Consider the following 17,450-nt stretch of genomic DNA (forward strand, 5'->3'; position numbering starts at 1 on the left):
CACTCGCTCTGGAAGCCCCGCCTCTTTCGCCAGGGACTGCCCTACTTCTATCTTCATTATCACCAGACTCATTGGCTTACGATCTGCTATCATCGCCGAGAATCGATCAATCCACAGCACAAGTTGAGACTAGGGCTGCAGCTGAAAAACCCCCGCAAGAAGAAGGGATCAGGCCCTCGGGTTGTTTCAGCACTCCGGCCCTCAATGCTCAGCCCACAAAACCCTCCCCTGGGGTTGGGGTCTCTAATCCACTCGTAGATCATCCGACCGCACCTCGCACGAAGAAGAGATCGAAGTGCATCAGAGCGACGGTAAAAGACATTATAGTATCCTTCGGTGACCCCACCAATTTTGAGGAGACTATGGCACTGGCTCGAACGATCTTGGTTGGACATGTGCGGGAGCGTACTTTCTCGGCGGAAAGATTGAAACTATGGGTGAAAGAAATCTGGGGTGCACTATTCACAGAATTTCCGGAAGTACAAGAACTCCCGAGGGGATGGTTCTCTCTCCACTTCGCAAAAGAGGAACACACGGACACTGTACTGGCTTAGTACTGGCACATAGAATTGGCACCTGTGCTATTGAAGCGGTGGAGCCCTCTTTTTGATCCGGAGCGCGAACAGATAGGAGCTGGCCCTCTATGGGTGCGATTGCCGGGGCTGCCATTACAATATTGGACAGAGGAAGCTTTCATTAGGATTGGGAATGTGCTTGGAACGTATTTGGATCATGACCGATCTTACAAGGAGACCAACAAAAGAATCCTAGCTAGAATCCTGGTACACCTGGACACCCGGGAGGGATTAGAAGAAAAAATGACTCTGAGATGGGGAAAATTTAGCAAAACACAGATTTTGGATTACGAAGGCGTCCCTTTCAGATGCAACCGATGTCACCAAGTGGGTCACCTGTTCAAGGACTGTCCATTGAACAATAGTCAGGAAGGATCTCCAAAATCTACACCAGCAGTTTCCAGTGGAGTCCCCCCAATCATCCCTCGTCCACCCCAAAGCAGTGCGGGACCTCAAGGTGTATCAGAGAAATCGGACCTGCACAAGACAGCCCCGCCTTCGCCTCCGCTGACTAGGGCTCGGGCAGCAGCAGCGGCCGCGCAAGTGTCGGGTATCTCTCCTATCCTTCTCTCTAACTCATCTGAAATCTCTTATGCACATGTAAATTCTATTGCATGCTCCATGGCTCAGTGTATTATTCCCCCTCCCCCTCCGACGACATCCACTGCTCCGCCCTCATTGCCCCTTTCATCTCCGCCCCCCTCGCCATCATCATCTCGATCGACCCCATCCCATTCATACTCCCTTCGACCCCGATCCACACATCTGGAAGTCACTGAATCCCATTCCGGGTTGGGTATTGTCCCTCTTGGCCCTGGTTTCCTTTCTACCCGGGGTCGCAAATCGTATCTTAACAAAGCCATTAGGCATGCTGGCGCGGAAGTGGCAGCTGGGCGCCAAGCCACTATCGATGGGGTCCTTAGAGCAACAAAGCCCCCTAAGAATGGCCCCCCATGAAGTGCCTCTCCTTCAACTGCAGGGGCCTGGCTAGTTCCCCAAAAAAGCTAGCCCTCAAACGACTTATTGAGGTCGAATTACCTGATATCATTCTCCTCCAAGAAACCCTTGGATTTGCAGAGTCTACTACTCGATCCCTCTCCTCCATGGGGGCCAGATGGAACTTCCTTGCTACTGATGCCATGGGCAGATCGGGTGGATTGGCGTTAGGATACAATCCCAACTCTATCAGACTGGACTCCTCTTGGGGGGGTCATGGTTACCTGGGAGTAGACATATTCTCTATTGACCTTGGCCTCTCCCTTCGTATTGTCAACATATATGGGCCCTGTCAACAGAGGGAAAATTTCTGGAGACATCTTCTCAGCTGTAACCTATTGACACTTGATCACATCATCTTAGGAGGAGACCTGAACTTCTCCCTGGGATTCAGTGAGTCATGGGGTTCATCGGCCCAAGTTGATCCCATCACTGATTTCATGAGGCGTTCATTGGATCAGCATGACTTCATTGATATCCCTATGCAGAAGCCCCTTCCTACGTGGAGAAATAGAAGGGTAGGATCGGCTGCACTGGCACGCAGGCTGGATAGATTCCTGCTGAAGGGCCCTCTGATTCATCGGTTGCACTCATATAAACAGTGGGTGAGCAATGGGGGTATCTCTGACCACTCCCCTATCGTTATGGAATTCCTGGGACCGCATCAGAAACCAAAAGCTCCTTTTAAGTTCAATCACTTGTGGCTTCAGGACCCGAGCTTCTCAAATCTGATCACCGAATTCTGGAGAGCACACCCCATTGATCAAGAATCCTCGATGGCAAGGGGATTCGTTAAAAACCTCACTGAGCTCAAGCACATAGTGATCAATTGGGCAAAAGAGAAGAAGACTAGAGAAGATGTGCAGCTTAATAAAGTGGAAGAAGAATTGAATGCTCTTCTGGACGAGAGAAATCTGGGGTTCATAACACAAGAAGACAAGGCTCGTCTGGTGGAACTGGAAAACCAGAAGAACAATATACTAAAGGGTAGGGAGGAATCTATCAGACTACGCAGTAGAGCAACTTGGCTTAAAGCCGGTGACGAGAATACTAGATTCTTCCACAACTTTGCCAAAGGAAGGAAAGTGGCAAATACCATTTGGAACCTTCCCCTTCCTGATGGGGGACTGGCGGATTCCTTTATCAAGCTCTCAAATCTGGGTACTACACACTTCAGAGGTCTATACAAGAGCCCTGCAGGTACAAATCTGGCGGAAATCATCAATGTGGCCACACATTTCCCTAGATTCGTTGATGAGGAGGATTCTGAAGGTCTTGAAGCACCCGTCACCATGGCAGAATTGGAAAGTACTCTCAAATGGTTTCAAAAGGAAAAGAGCCCTGGATGGGATGGCTGGACTATAGAGTTCTACACTGCCTTCTTTGATCTCCTGGGAGGAGATATACTAAAGGTAGTTGAGGAAAGTAGGATCTCGGGTAGTCTTTACAATGCTATTAATTCCACATTCATTGCCCTCATTCCTAAAATAGACACCCCATCCTCCTTTGATGACTTCCGCCCCATATCCCTCTGCAATGTTCTCTATAAGATCATCTCTAAGATCATTGCCAATAGGATCAAGCCTATCCTGTCTAGACATATCTCCCCACAACAATTTGCATTTCTGGAAAATAGGCAGATCCATGAAGCCATTGGTTCAGCCCAAGAAGCGATACACTCCATTTGGACTAAACACCTCAATTGTATTCTGCTGAAGATTGACCTATCCAAGGCATTCGACCGAGTCAGCTGGCTATATATTAAGATGATCCTTATTCATATCGGCTTCCCCCCTGCCCTAATCAATTGGATCATGGCATGCATCACCTCTCCCACCTTTAGTATCTTGATCAATGGATCTGCCTCACACTTCTTTCACTCCGAAAGAGGGCTGCGATAGGGCTGTCCTCTCTCGCCACTACTCTTTCTACTGGTCATAGAAGCTCTAAGCCGGCTTATCATCTCTGCAAAAAGGGAGGGGTCTATCAGAGGCCTAAAAATCACGGATGAATGTTTCCTCACACATCTAATATTTGTAGATGATGTCTTAATTCTATTGGATGGCATCATACAGGACACATCCTCCTTCACTCGCATCCTAGGTCTCTTCTCAAAAGCTACGGGTATGGAAGTAAACAGAGCGAAGTCCACTATCACCATGGTTGGAACCTCAGCCAACGAATCCCACGTGGCTAGACAGGCTTTTCCATTTACCACCCAGCCTTTGGACAGAGGTCTTAAATATCTGGGATATTGGCTAAAGCCGACATGTCAAAAGATTGCTGATTGGGTATGGCTAGTAACAAAGATAGAAAAAAGGCTAACATGCTGGAGCCGCAGATATCTATCCAGGGCTGGGAGATTAACCCTGATAAAATCCGTACTTGAAGCTACTCCGATATTTTGGATGGCACTGGCTTGGATGCCTCGGAATATACTAGCAAAACTACAGCAACTATGCAATAGATATTTATGGGCTGGCAACCAAGACAAGTGTATCTTTGCCTGGATTGGCTGGAACAAGATTTCCTTACCAAAGAAATGGGGAGGATGGGGGTTCAAGGAGCTCCCTATCTTTGCAAAAGCTCTAGCAGGGAAGATGGGTTGGGCTCTTCTGACGACCCAAAGTTTATGGACCAGAATCACTTTCCATAAATACATTTGGCCCCTCAGCATCATCGACTGGGTTAGGTTCCCAAAGTGGAATAAAACTGGCATATCATCTATTTGGAAGGCCCTATTACACTTATTACACTCGCTGCCTCTCATCAGAGATAACCTGGTTTGGCGCATCAAAGAAGGGAACAACGCAAGGATTGGACTTGACCCTTGGACGGGAAGCGGTGGAAGGCATATACTTCCACATGATCTGGTGGCATACCTCTCAGCACAAAATATCAAGCTTATCTCTCAGATTGCGGATCATGACCAATCGGACATCTTCCATCAAGCATGGAAATCAGCGCACCAACTAAACCTCCCTAGAAGATGGCATGCAACCTGGGAAGAATACAGAGAAGCCTTGATCGAATCACACATTCAAATTATAGAGGGCCCGGATGAACTAGTATGGAACCAGACAGATCACGGTATATACACCCCTAAGGAAGGTTACATACAGCTTATCGCTCACAAAAAACCTGAGGACAATGTTAGTTGGTGGCAGAGTATCTGGAAGCATTCTGCATCACCCCAATCTAAGCTTTTCAATTGGTGCATATTGCGGAATAAAATTCCCACCGGAGATCAGCTTATGAAAAGGGCACAGCATGGTCCTACATGGTGCGTTCTATGCAAAGAGGACTCGGAATCAACAGACTACATATTTCTGAAATGTCGTTCGACTCTGAACCTTTGGAAAAACCTCAAGCCCTTCATAAATTACTCTGGTGAATGGGTCGGAACTGACCTCATCAACGCATGGACAGAATGGGAAAAGAAAAACAAAGGCTCTAAAAACATCAATCTCCCCATCATTGTTAACTGGTCCATCTGGAAAACAAGAAACAGCGCGATATTTGAGAACAAGCCGATTCACTGGCCATTGCTTGAGGCCGGTATTATATCAGCCCTGAGGGAACTTCCTGACCCGCCTCCTCCTTCATCTCGTCAACCTGCTCCACCCCCTCCCATCGATCCAAGTATACCTTGGGCATACTTCGATGGAGCTGCTAACTTGCAAAGCTGCGGAGGCGGCTTCATCCTATATGTATCAGAGCATCATCAGTTCAGAATCAAGGCCGGTCTGGGCGCCGGTACCAATAACTTTGCAGAACTCATCACACTTCGCCACTTACTTCACTTTGCACTTAGGCACCACTGCACTAGCATCAACATATTTGGGGATTCTCAGATCATCATTAATTGGATTAATGGCACAGCTACATGTCACATGCACTCTCTCAGCATTATTTTACATGAAGCTCTTGCTCTCAAATCAGCATTTAACAATATTATTGTCTCTCACATCTACAGGGAACATAACAAAGGTGCCGACAAATTATCCAAGGATGCAGCGCTGATGGACAAAGGCATTTGGGAGATTACTGAGATCAAAGACCAATAGGAACAAAAAATTTTCCACCGTCCGTATATAGACCCGGGATACCCAACCTTGGGTCATCTAACAGCATAAAAGGAACCGCTTATATATGACAGCAGTATATATATAGATTAATACTGAAATTTTTGAAAATATTTTTGGCTTGATATATGACGAACAGGCTACTGTAAACAGCACAGACAGCTTACCCTGCTTGGTAATGCAAATTAACAGCACAAACTGTCAATATTTTGTAAAAAGCAGATACATTCTCATGTAATTTTTGCTTATTAATGAAAATATTTATATATTTTTCCAGAGGAAAAAAAAATGAGAATTATTGGTTTATTTGAAACCTTTAATAGCCTTACCGTGCAAATAAAGGAATAATTAACCTTCCGGGTTAATTATAGCCAAAACCCAACAACCAATACAATCGCTCCCGAAACCATTAAAACCGTGGTTAATTACATCGGTCCCACCGCTTAAAGTACACGCCATCTTAGGAGAGCGCCCATCGTCCGATCTCGGCCCTCGCATCCAACGGCTGTGGATCATTTCGCAACCCGCCTATCCGCTGCGCGTTAAGTCCCAGGAAACTGGTGGTTTCACGCCCATACCTGGGACACGCGTCACTCCGTTGTCGTGTTTGCTGCCCCTCTGCCCAAAACCGCCCTAGCCCAAAAGCAGTGCGGGAAAAACAGCTTACCGCCCTCCCGCTGACCCTTCGTTGATGTCATCCTGCCACATCATCCCTCGCTGACGTCACCTGCCATGTCACCATCCGTACTGCCATGTCATCTGTCCCATACCCCCTGACATCATGCTGACGTCATCCACTCAATAAATGCCAAAAAATACCCGCCAAATTGATTTTCGTTAAATAAACGATAAAATGTCATTTTCACCCTGATTCTTTGCAAACTGTGCTCCATGCAAAATACGTCTAGTCGACTGTCCGAGCAGTTAGCCCGTCACCCGGCCAAGAAACTCCAGCGTCGTGCTCTACAGTCCGCCATTCGACCTGCAAATACACAGTTTACCTCCGTAATCCAGGTATTTATCTGTTTTTACCCTACAAACTTCAATTTCGCTTTTCCACTGAAAATTCTACTTGAGAAAGCCAAATTCGAGTTGAAAATAGTCTGTTTAGTCCATAAAAAGGCTCCTAAAACCTGTTGTTTAGTCCAATTTTCCACAAAAATCCCAAATTCCAGTTTGAATACATAAGAACCAAACATGTAAGCCCTCATAGCCCTGAATTTCACGCCTATTAATGCAGCTCATAAAGACTTAAATTATCTACCCTTGGCCAACAGAGATTTCCAAATAAAAGATTTATTTGGTGATAGGAATCATCTTCAGACCTTATGCCAAATTAGGGATAGTTATCTAAACAACTCTGATATTTTTGGACTATGGGAATCAAACCTTCCGATGTAATTCATTCCCTCAGCCCATGTTTTCCCAGATATCATTCACCAATGTTGTGCCAACTATGACCCTGTCCATAGAGCAATTATGTCTCCTTCCCAAACTGTCCTTTTTTCCATAACTGCTGAATCCATCAATGAGATGATACATTTCCATTCCACTGAGCCCCTTGCTCGTCTTTGCATGGGATTTTTGCTTGAAAAATCTTCTCAATTGCCCAGCTTAGAGATAACCCGTATTGCTCAAATGTTCATGAAACCAAACTGCCAGCCCCAAGGCCCACCTCCCTATTTGCATACCTAGTTCACTGAGACTGGAAAAATCATTCTTGACATGATATCCTTGATCTTGGGATTTAAGTCTAGTGAATATGTGGATGATATCACCCTGGTTCTATTATCGATCTTTACTCCAGGACAGTCCCCTGCTGTCAAGTATGACTATGCCACTTTTATTGTCAATAAAATCCATGATCAATTTATAAATTTGGATAGAGAAAGAGTCTTCAAATACACATCTTTTATATACCATCTGTTGTTATATTATCAGCCAAACAGCTTTCCATTTCCCATCAGGAAATTAGACTCAAAAGGAAATCGGAGGTTTGTGAACTTTTGGAGCTCAGTCTTCCATAACTATGACTTCCCTTATACCTATAGTGAATTCATTGACTTATTTGTACACCCAGCCTCCACTCTGCTGATATGAGCTCCTCCTCCTAGGATCACTGGTGACGTGAAGAAAATTTTGCAGCTTTCCAAACAGTACAGGATAGGTGACTGGTACCTCTACCAGAATCACACAAAAATCAGAATGTATGGATGTGAACTTTTCCCTTTCAAGTTGCCTAGATATGTGCCCATGAGGTTATTTGCATTAGAATATTTCAGGCAGATCATCAATGCAGACTTAACCCACTTTTGTAATGTAAAGAAGAAGGCTCAGCTGAGAATCAAAAACCAGTTAGGCCCTTATGTCATCAATTCTAGGGATGCATGGAAAGATGTTGAGAAGATATTAGAAGAACACCTTAGATTGAAGAAGAGTTTTTTGTGGATGCCATATGACCCATGTAGTTTCATAAGTGACAGAAGGGTAAGAAACATGCTATCAGTATATGTACATCATAGGATCCCAGAAATTGAACAGTATGCAAATCAGGAAGAATGGGTAGAAGGGACCTTAATAGAAGAAATTAGTGAATAGGAAAAGATGGAAAAAGCTATGAAAGATCTTGAAAAAACTCTTGACCTGGACTCTTTTGGATAGGTATCTTTCAAGCTGCCTCAACAATCAGGAGTTGGAACATCCTTTGCTGGAATTTCTCAGCAGCCTGCACAGAAAACCAGCACATTAGTCATGTTATCACTCAGGTTGTTCTCCAAAGTTGTAAGAAAGGCAATACGACCGAGGTAACCACAGACAAATCGTTTAGACACAGATTCTAGCCAATCTGCATCCAGAGAGGGTTCTCTCTTTATATTTTAACTTTGTTTTGAGGTGTATTAGGCTAGTTATGAAGTGCAAGGGTTTTGTTTGGAGTTTGGTTGGAGGTATGGAGTTTCAATAGAACAGAGAGGTAAAACTGAAGAGTTTCAGTCCATTGGGCATGATGGATTCAAAGGAGAATGGCTTCCTGGGTTAGGTTTCTTATCAGAGGATTTATTATAGAGCAAGGTACTCGAACATGGAACAATTTATAGGCTAGAATCAGATGGAATGGAGTCGATGGGTGAAGGGCAATTAAGAATCCTTCATCATGTTGATAGAGGGAAAATGGATGATTACAGCTAAGAAGCAACTAAGAATTCCTTAGCTAATATTCAATATGAAAGAACCAGAGGAAACAGGAGAAATTAAGAATTCACTGTTTATGCTGATTCTGAAGAAAACATTAATAATAACAGAGACTGAACACAGAGTGCAAACAAGCAAATTCTGAGTTATTATTTTTCTCTATTATTTAGATCATGAAACATATATGATATATTAAACACAGAAACTGTAAAACACAAGTTAGAAGAGACTTATTGATCTATAAAACGATTCAAGAATTCTACAACATGGTCCTTAGCATCAGTTCTTCATCCAGTGAGCTTAACAAAAATGGATTCAACAGCCTTTTATTCCAAAAATCCAGAATTACAACAAAGTCTGAGAATGCATCCCAATCAACCAACCCCAAATACTTCGTCTAAGGGGGTATTTATACAAAATTTCAAGATATTATGCAAAATATCTTATAGAAATAATATCTGCTGACAATTAATGCTTCTTTTACATATATAGAGACAGACAGTCTCAAAAATAGGGAGATAATAAATAGATGTAATAAATTCGTGATGCGTTGGTTGATCCGAGTTTATGAGAAGTACTGGAGGTAGGTGTTGCAAGTTAGTTTCCCAAATGTCTTCCAGTGATCCTCTGTGCTGATTTTTCTGCTTTGGCTGGACTTTATTTAATGCTGATGTGATGCGCTTTGACCCGCAGTACCGTGATTCATTTCTGTTCTGCGCATTGTAACAGATGGTGCACAATTTTGATTTGATCAAAGATAAATTTACAGGATCCCTAGCATGCTCTGCCACCACTCTGGTCCTGGTATTTTATGTCTCTGCAGCTTCCTTAAAGTCTCATAAGTCTTTGTGTACCTGTAGAAGTTAGGAGGGATGGTGAACAGATGCTTCACCTCATGCTCTATGTGAAATAGATTTTCCAGGCTGTCATAAAGGGACTGGCCAGATGGAAGTGATTTTTCTCTTGAAGTACTTGAAGATGCACTAGCTTGATTGACTGCATATGTATTTAACTTATGTACATATTCCTTGTGCCTCATTAAATGATTATTATCTCCCAAAGGACTTGGCAAACCTTTTTGATGCAGGACTGTAAATTTGTCTGTGAAAGAATCAATTTCTACCTGCATGTCCTGGCATCTTCTGTCCAAGTTTTGCATTGGAGTTCTCATGGTTAGAACTCTTTTGATGTCCAGAATGGTACCTGTTCTGTCTCTGATATCCAGTGCTTCCAGTTCTTCATTGGTCTTATTATTCAAAAAATGTATCAGCCTGTTGGCTTGCTCAGGCATCTGTCCCAATAACGCTCTTGTTTTCTGAATTTCTAACTGGGCTACTCCTATCAAATCAATCTGTTCATAAATAGTCTGAATAGACCTCCATACATCGCTAAGGGATTGAGTGATGTTGGTCCACAAAATTCCTCTGGTTTCTGCCAGAGGCTTATGCAGAGAGAGATCTTTTTCTAAAGTTCTTACCTTATTCTCCAATGCTTTGACTTCCCTTGTTTTTTCTGCCACATTCATCTTGGATTTATCATAGCTTTGCTCAACCTTTGCCAATTTTTCTTTGACTTGCTTCAATTCAGATACTTGGAGTTTCAACTCCTCCATGGATTTATAAATTGCTCTGTGGTCATAGTAGTGTTGCTGCCTGGTGTTGTTGCTGTTGATGTTGCTCCTGTGATGATTTCTGCAATTGATGCCAGGACAAAAGGAGGGATTGCTATTATAACTGTGGGAGGGGCAGTTGTGACTGTTGGAGCTACTTCTGGTGGCTGGGAGGTTGACTCTCCCTGCTTTTCTTGTAGTGTTTTCTCCAAGGCCTGCTCTATCTCACTCAATCTCTCATTCAGCCTCATGAGAAGGTCCATCATGTCCTCTTCGGACTTCTGTTGTACAACATCTGTTGTTTGTGGATGCATAGAAGGAGGCATTTTGAGCTATTTTCTGAGGGCAGCAATGTCCTCTTCCTTCTTCCTCATTAGTGCTCTTATGCCCTTGGCATCTTTGGGATCATGTCCCAACTCAATGATAATATCTTCCAAGGACTTAGTCCTGTTGTCCTTTGCTAGGGAAGATGCTTTCTCTAAATCTAGCTAAGCAGAGGTATTCTCCAATGAGTTTTGCAATTTATGAGCCAACATTGCTTTATCAACTAGCGTGGAATACACCATCTCTCCAGTTTGTTTGTGCAGCTCAATCTGGTCTATTGGATTAATGTCCTTGGCGAAGACCTCTAGATTTGTCTTGATATAATCCGCTGCCGATTGTGGTTGTTGCACCTTGGGCTTGAAATAGCTCATGATCATTTTCCCTTCTTTAATGTCATATGCTGACATTAATCTTTGTTGTTTTGTGGGGGCCATTTTGAGATATTGGTTATAAATTTGCATCCTCAATGGATCATTTCTAGCCTTTATCTCTATGAATGTTTTTTCGATATCAGAGGTTTGCTTGCTTGGTGGCCTTGTGGATGAAACTTCCACACTATGCTACCTTTCCAGCTCTTGCCTGTGTGAGCTGGTTGATGTGTCTATCACTGGGGAGGCATGTGGACTGGTTACCCTCTCACCTCTTAAGATTTCTATTGTTTCTTCAATGATTTCCTCTTCAGATAGAGGATTCAGTCTTTGCCTTTTAGCACCTGGCTGTTCTGCATGTCCATTGATGGGTGTGGCCTCTTCTCTGTCCCTTTTCTTGCCTTTTTCCTCATTTAGAGGAGTCTATAGTGTAGGAATCTCTGCTACTTTGGTGTGTACTGGAGGAAATTCCCCCTGCTGATCAGTCATTTCTTGCTGCTATGTGCCTGCCACTTCCTTGCCCTTTGAAGAACCTGAAACTGGTGTGCTGGCCTCTTGTATTGGTTGCTGTGAAGTTCCAGCAGAAGATGTACCCACTTTGGTTTGCTGAGGCAGCTTGAAAGATACCTGTCCAAAAGAGTCCAGGTCAAGGGTCTTTTCTAAATCTTTCATAGCTTGTTCCATTTTTTCTTGCCGAGTAAGTTCTTCTATTAATGTACCCTCTTCCCACTCATCCTGATTAGCATATTGTTCTACTTCAGGGATCCTATGATGTGTGTAAGCTGACAGCCGGTTTTTTACTTTTCTGTCACTTATAAAGCCATTTGGGTCATATGGTACCCACCAGAAGCTTTTCTTAAATTTAAGGTATTCCCCTAATATTTTATCAGCATCTTCACATGCTTCCCTTTTGTTAATGATAAAAGGGCCTAATTGGTTTCTTATCCTCAGCTGAGCTTTTTTCTTCACATTGCAAAAGTGAGTTAGATCTGCATTAATAAGTTTCCTGAAATACTCCAGTGCAAATAGTCTCATGGGCACATATTTGGGCAGCTTATAAGGGCACAGCTCACAGTCATATATCTTGATTTTAGTGTGATCTTGGTAGAAGTACCAATCACCTATCCTGTAGTTCTTGAAGAGCTGTAAAATCTTCCTTATGTCACCAAAGAGCCTAGGAGGAGGAGCTCATATCAATAGAGTGGAGGCTGGATGTATAAACATGTCAATGAATTCACAGTAGGTGTAAGGGGATTCACCAATTCTGTGGAAGACAGAGGTCCAAAAGATTACAGACCTCCTCTCTCATTTGGCATCCAATTTGCTGATGGGAAATATAAAAATGTCTGGGTGATAATACAACAGCAGGTGGTATATGAAAGTTGTGTATTTAAACACTCCTTCTCTTTCCAAATTCATAAATTGAGCATGGATTTTGTCAGCAATGAAAGATGCATAGTCATACTTAATAGTAGGGGGCTGCCCTGGGGTAAAGGTGGATAACAGAACCAGGACCATCTTATCCACATATTCACTGGACCTAAATCCCAAGATCACTGATATCATGTCAAGAAGAATTCTTTCAGTCTCATTGAACGAGACATATAAATAAGGAGGTGGGCCTTGGGGCTGGCATTCTGATTTCATGAATAACTTAGCAATCCGGGCTATTTATGCACTGGATAATTGGGAGCCTTGCTCAAGTAGAAATCCCATGGAAAGAGGAGCAAGAGGCTGAACTGGATGGAAGTGTAGCATCTCATTGATAGATTCAGCAGTTATGTAAAAGAGAACAGTTTGTGATGGAGTGATAACTACTTTACTGATGGGGTCATAATTAGCACAGCAGTGGTGAATAATATCTGGGAATATATTGACTAAGGGAAGGTAATACCTGGGGAGATTGGATTCCCATATTCCATAGATATTAGAGTTGTTCAGATCACTGTTTCTGATTAGGCAGAAAGTATGAAGATGATTTTGGCAACCAATTGGGTCTTTTATTTGGAAATCTCTGTCGGCCAAGGGTAAATGATGTTGGTCTATATGAGGCGCATTGAGGGGCGCTATGTTGAGGGCCATAGGGGCTTCCATTGTTCAATTCTCTGTGTTTTAAACTGGTGGTTGAATTTCTGTGGAAAAAAAGACAAAAGAGCAGTTCTAAAAGGGTTGGTATGGCAATTATGGACTGCATGAGTTTAAAATTTGGCTCTTAAAGGTATAATTTGCAGAGGAAACTAAAAATACAGGTTCGGGAGGTGGAATGGGGTAAATACCTGTATTATGGAGGCGAACCAATATAATTGGCAGGTTGACTGACAAGTTGAGCAGCAGGAGACTGGTCTTTGCTTGGTCGGGTGGTAGGCTGGAGCTTGTGTAGCTGCTTGGACGTCAATTTGCATGCAACAGTCTCGTTAAAACAATGAGTAGAATGGGCGAAAATGACAGTTTTTACGGGTTTTTTAGCATAAATTGGCTTCGCGGGGCTTTTTGGCGCTTTTCAGTCGGATGACGTCATAGGGACGTGATGTTTTGTCGTGACGCAGGGTACGGGTGCTGATGTGGAGGTGACGTGGCAATGACGTCAACGGGAGGGTGGTAAGCAGTATTGACCCGTACCGCTTATGCTCTAATGTGGTTTCGGGTGGAGGGGCCGCGAGCATGGCGGGAGGGCACCACGTGTCCTAGGTACGGCAGTAATACCGTCTGCTCCCCGGGCGGTAAAGATCGGCAACGGAGGGCCTCGCGACATGATCTTGAGCCGTCCAATCAATGGGCCCGGATCCAACGACTAGCGTAGGTTTGAGGTGGCTAAGGGTTACGGTGCGGGGCCCAATATAATAAAGACTGATTGAAATATACCAGGGACGCTTTGATTGGCTGTCGGGGAGTTTAACAGTTAATTAACCAGATGTTAATTAACCTTTGAATATTTGCGCGGCGGAGGTTTTTAATGCATTCCAGATGAACCATTAAACCCTCGTTTATATAGTCCTATGGTTATAGATTAACCAGGGGCGGGATATTAACTTTTTTGGGGTTTTTTATATGTTCACATAATACGGGGTGGGGACAAACTACATGGGGATTATATAATAAGGTTAATGTGTTAGTACGAGAGATATGTTTGAACCAAAAGAACTAAGTTGTAGAGTCAAAAAACTTAGGCTTAGGGAAATGAAGAGGGTTTTACACCAGAAATGTGGCTTCTTTGCATAAAGCAAGAATGTTGTTTTGCTCAAGCTTTTTCATGAAATGGAGTGATTTAGGAGTATTGAGCAGATCTCAATATCCTTGGGGGGAGGTTTGTTAGGCCCCTATACTACTAGTGTAACCCCTTATTGTTATTAGTATAACCCACTTATTATATTGATGTACCCATGTGGTGCCCATATTGTTACTATTATGCCACATAGAAGCCCACCATTGTTACTGTTGTGCCCTACAATATTATTGTTATGTAGGCTTTGATTGTATTGGGACCACTTAGACTCCTATATATAGAAAGGAGGTATTTTCATTTGTATCATCAAAGAATTGTTCATTTATGTAATGTAAAGGAGGTTGCCCCCTTGAAGAGGCTGAATTCTAAGGCGTGGATCTCTCTTTTCTATCTTTTTGTGAGCTGGTTTCATAACATTTGGTATCAGAGCTTTGGATTCTAGGGTTTCGCTGCTCCAAACAGGTCATCTTGGAATTTTCGCTATAACGTTTTTTCTGTGACGTTTCAGAAGTCGCAAAAAAAACCCATTTGAGACGAATTGGCGCTGAACCTTGGGTCCGAATTTGAGATCTTTTCGCGGGATATTTTCGGAGATATGATCTGCAGAAGTTGGTCTTTTTTCAGACTCCTGAATTACACTCAAAACAGGTAACCTGGGGAAAATCGTCATAACTTTCTTTCTGAGCATCGGATTGAAATTTCATAAGAAGGTACAGAAAGAGGAGGGACTGTAGTTTCTGTTTATATATTTTTTAGAGTCAAAGGTTGAAACAGTGACACGCGGAACTTCATACAAGTTCGCTCTACTGAACTAGTCTATAATCAGGTCACTGCGGGAGATTGTGCATAACTTTTTCTTGGAGAATCCAATTTGGATCAGACTTGTGGCATTGGAAAGAGGACACAGAGGGCTACTACAGGTCACAATTTCAGAACTTAAAGATCCGAAAGTACAGAGTTACAGTCGTTTCAAGGTAGAGCTCCTAAAATCAAGAAAAAGCAAGATGAGGAAGTTTGATGGCAAGGATCCGGTAAATTGGATACTTCAGATGGAGCAATATTTTGATATACATGGTGTACAACTGTTACAAAAGGTATGTATTGCATCTTCATATTTAGAACCAGATCAATTTTTATGGTACAAAGGGCTTTGTTCTCGTAAAAAACTTGTTACGTGGTCAATTTTCACGGAGGAAATGATAGCACATTATGAGGATATAAAGAGCAACACCTTCTTTAGAGCAACACCACAAAAATTGGAAAGAGTAAAAGGGCTTTGTGACATAATGGAAAACAAAATTATGGAAACCAGGAAGCATACCCCTCACAACTATAAAGATGGAAGTGTTGTTTCTCCCAGCCTTCCACAACCTACAAGGGTTACACCACAACAATTGAAAGAAAAAAGAGAAAAAGGGCTTTGTTACAATTGTGATAGCAAATGCACTAAAGGTCATAGGTGTGCTGAGAAGAAATTATTTTACATAGAATATGAAGAGGAGGAAGAAAAGGATCAAGAAACATCAAAAGAAGAGGATATACGTCAGGACACCACCCCAGAGAAAGAAGAAATGAATCAGACCATATCTTGTAAAGCATTGGCAAGAATTACCACTCCTCAAACTCTCAAGATAGAAGGACATATCAAGAAGAAAAAGGTGCAAGAAGTGAAAGATCACATCGAGAAAGAGGAAATGAATCCAACCATATCTTGTAATTCAATGGATGAAATTACCACTCCTCAAACTATCAAGATAGAAGGACACATCAAGAAGAAAAATGTTCAAGAAGTGAAAGATCACATCGAGCATCAAGAAATGAATCCGGCCATATCTTGTAAAGGACTGGAAGAAATTACCACTCCTCAAAAGATAGAAGGAAATATCAAGAATAAAAAGGTTCAAGTAGAGAAAGATCATATCGAGCATCAACAACAAGTTCTCCAACTTTTAAAGGATAATGCCACTTCGGTGCAAAATCAAATGAAACAACAGGTAGATCAACATCGTAGTGAAAAATGTTTTGATGTGAGTGATTGGGTATTTTTACTGCTACATCTCAAGCAAGCTATTTATGAGAAGGAAATGTTGGCAATACTACATGCACTTAAAAAATGGCGACCTTACCGAATGGGAAGACGCTTCAAGGATGAGGATGTGGAAGCATTGTTTTGTGCTATTTATATTATCCAACCAAATTGGATAAACGAAGCAATGGATGAATGGAAGAAGAACGAAGAAGTATGGCCACTTATTCAAAAGTTGCTAAAGATCCCAATTCAAGCAATATTTCCAGAAATTGAAGAGGAAGGAAAAATCATATTGGAACCTGGAGCAGTCACAGAAACAAGAACCCGACAGCTACGAAATCGATCAATTTCAGAGTATCTCATCAAGTGGAAGAACTTACCCGCTGAATATTCCACATGGGAGGACAAGAATTTTATATAGAAGCATCAAGAACTACTTAAGCATTGAGGACAACGCTTTTTGAAGGAGAGGGGCATGTTAGGCCCCTATACTACTAGTGTAACCCCTTATTGTTATTAGTATAACCCACTTATTATATTGATGTACCCATGTGGTGCCCATATTGTTACTATTATGCCGCATAGAAGCCCACCATTGTTACTGTTGTGCCCTACAATATTATTGTTATGTAGGCTTTGATTGTATTGGGACCACTTAGACTCCTATATATAGAAAGGAGGTATTTTCATTTGTATCATCAAAGAATTGTTCATTTATGTAATGTAAAGGAGGTTGCCCCCTCAAAGAGGCTGAATTCTAAGGCGTGGATCTCTCTTTTCTATCTTTTTGTGAGCTGGTTTCATTACAAGGTTACTAAGTGATTTTGGGAGAAGTGTGAAGGGAAGTTAGACATGCATCACTTGATTTGTAACCAAACAATTGCCATTGTGCTTATGATATCAAATGAGATGAACATCTTTGAGAGACAAGATTAATCATAAGCTTACTTCTGCAACACCAAACTACCTACCCAGCCTACATTACCTAACATTTTTTCTTCCTCTTACATGGGTGCACTTGGACTAGAAAACCCTTACAAATTTTCTTTTCT

The 17,450-nt window shown here is 42.4% G+C and overlaps 1 protein-coding gene across 1 annotated transcript; it reads left to right on the top strand.

Annotated features, from left to right (window-relative positions):
- Positions 1-1,528: 1,528 nt before the first annotated feature.
- Positions 1,529-5,638, top strand: LOC149146220 (uncharacterized). The gene is made up of 2 exons (XM_089452703.1): positions 1,529-2,983; positions 3,647-5,638. The coding sequence occupies exons 1-2, from the start codon at positions 1,529-1,531 to the stop codon at positions 5,636-5,638; spliced, it is 3,447 nt and encodes a 1,148-aa protein (XP_089308829.1).
- Positions 5,639-17,450: the final 11,812 nt, after the last annotated feature.

Source organism: Pinus tabuliformis, chromosome X (genome assembly GCF_031772625.1).
Source record: "Pinus tabuliformis cultivar Carrire ecotype Pingquan chromosome X, CPIR1, whole genome shotgun sequence".
Classification (NCBI taxonomy): Eukaryota; Viridiplantae; Streptophyta; class Pinopsida; order Pinales; family Pinaceae; genus Pinus; species Pinus tabuliformis.

Bases quoted from the DNA above. Each gene is read 5' to 3' on its own strand.
- LOC149146220 (XM_089452703.1), top strand. From the start codon at position 1,529: ATGAAGTGCCTCTCCTTCAACTGCAGGGGCCTGGCTAGTTCCCCAAAA. The intron at 2,984-3,646 runs GTAGTTGAGGAA...GGCATCATACAG, and splicing joins TGGGAGGAGATATACTAAAG to GACACATCCTCCTTCACTCG.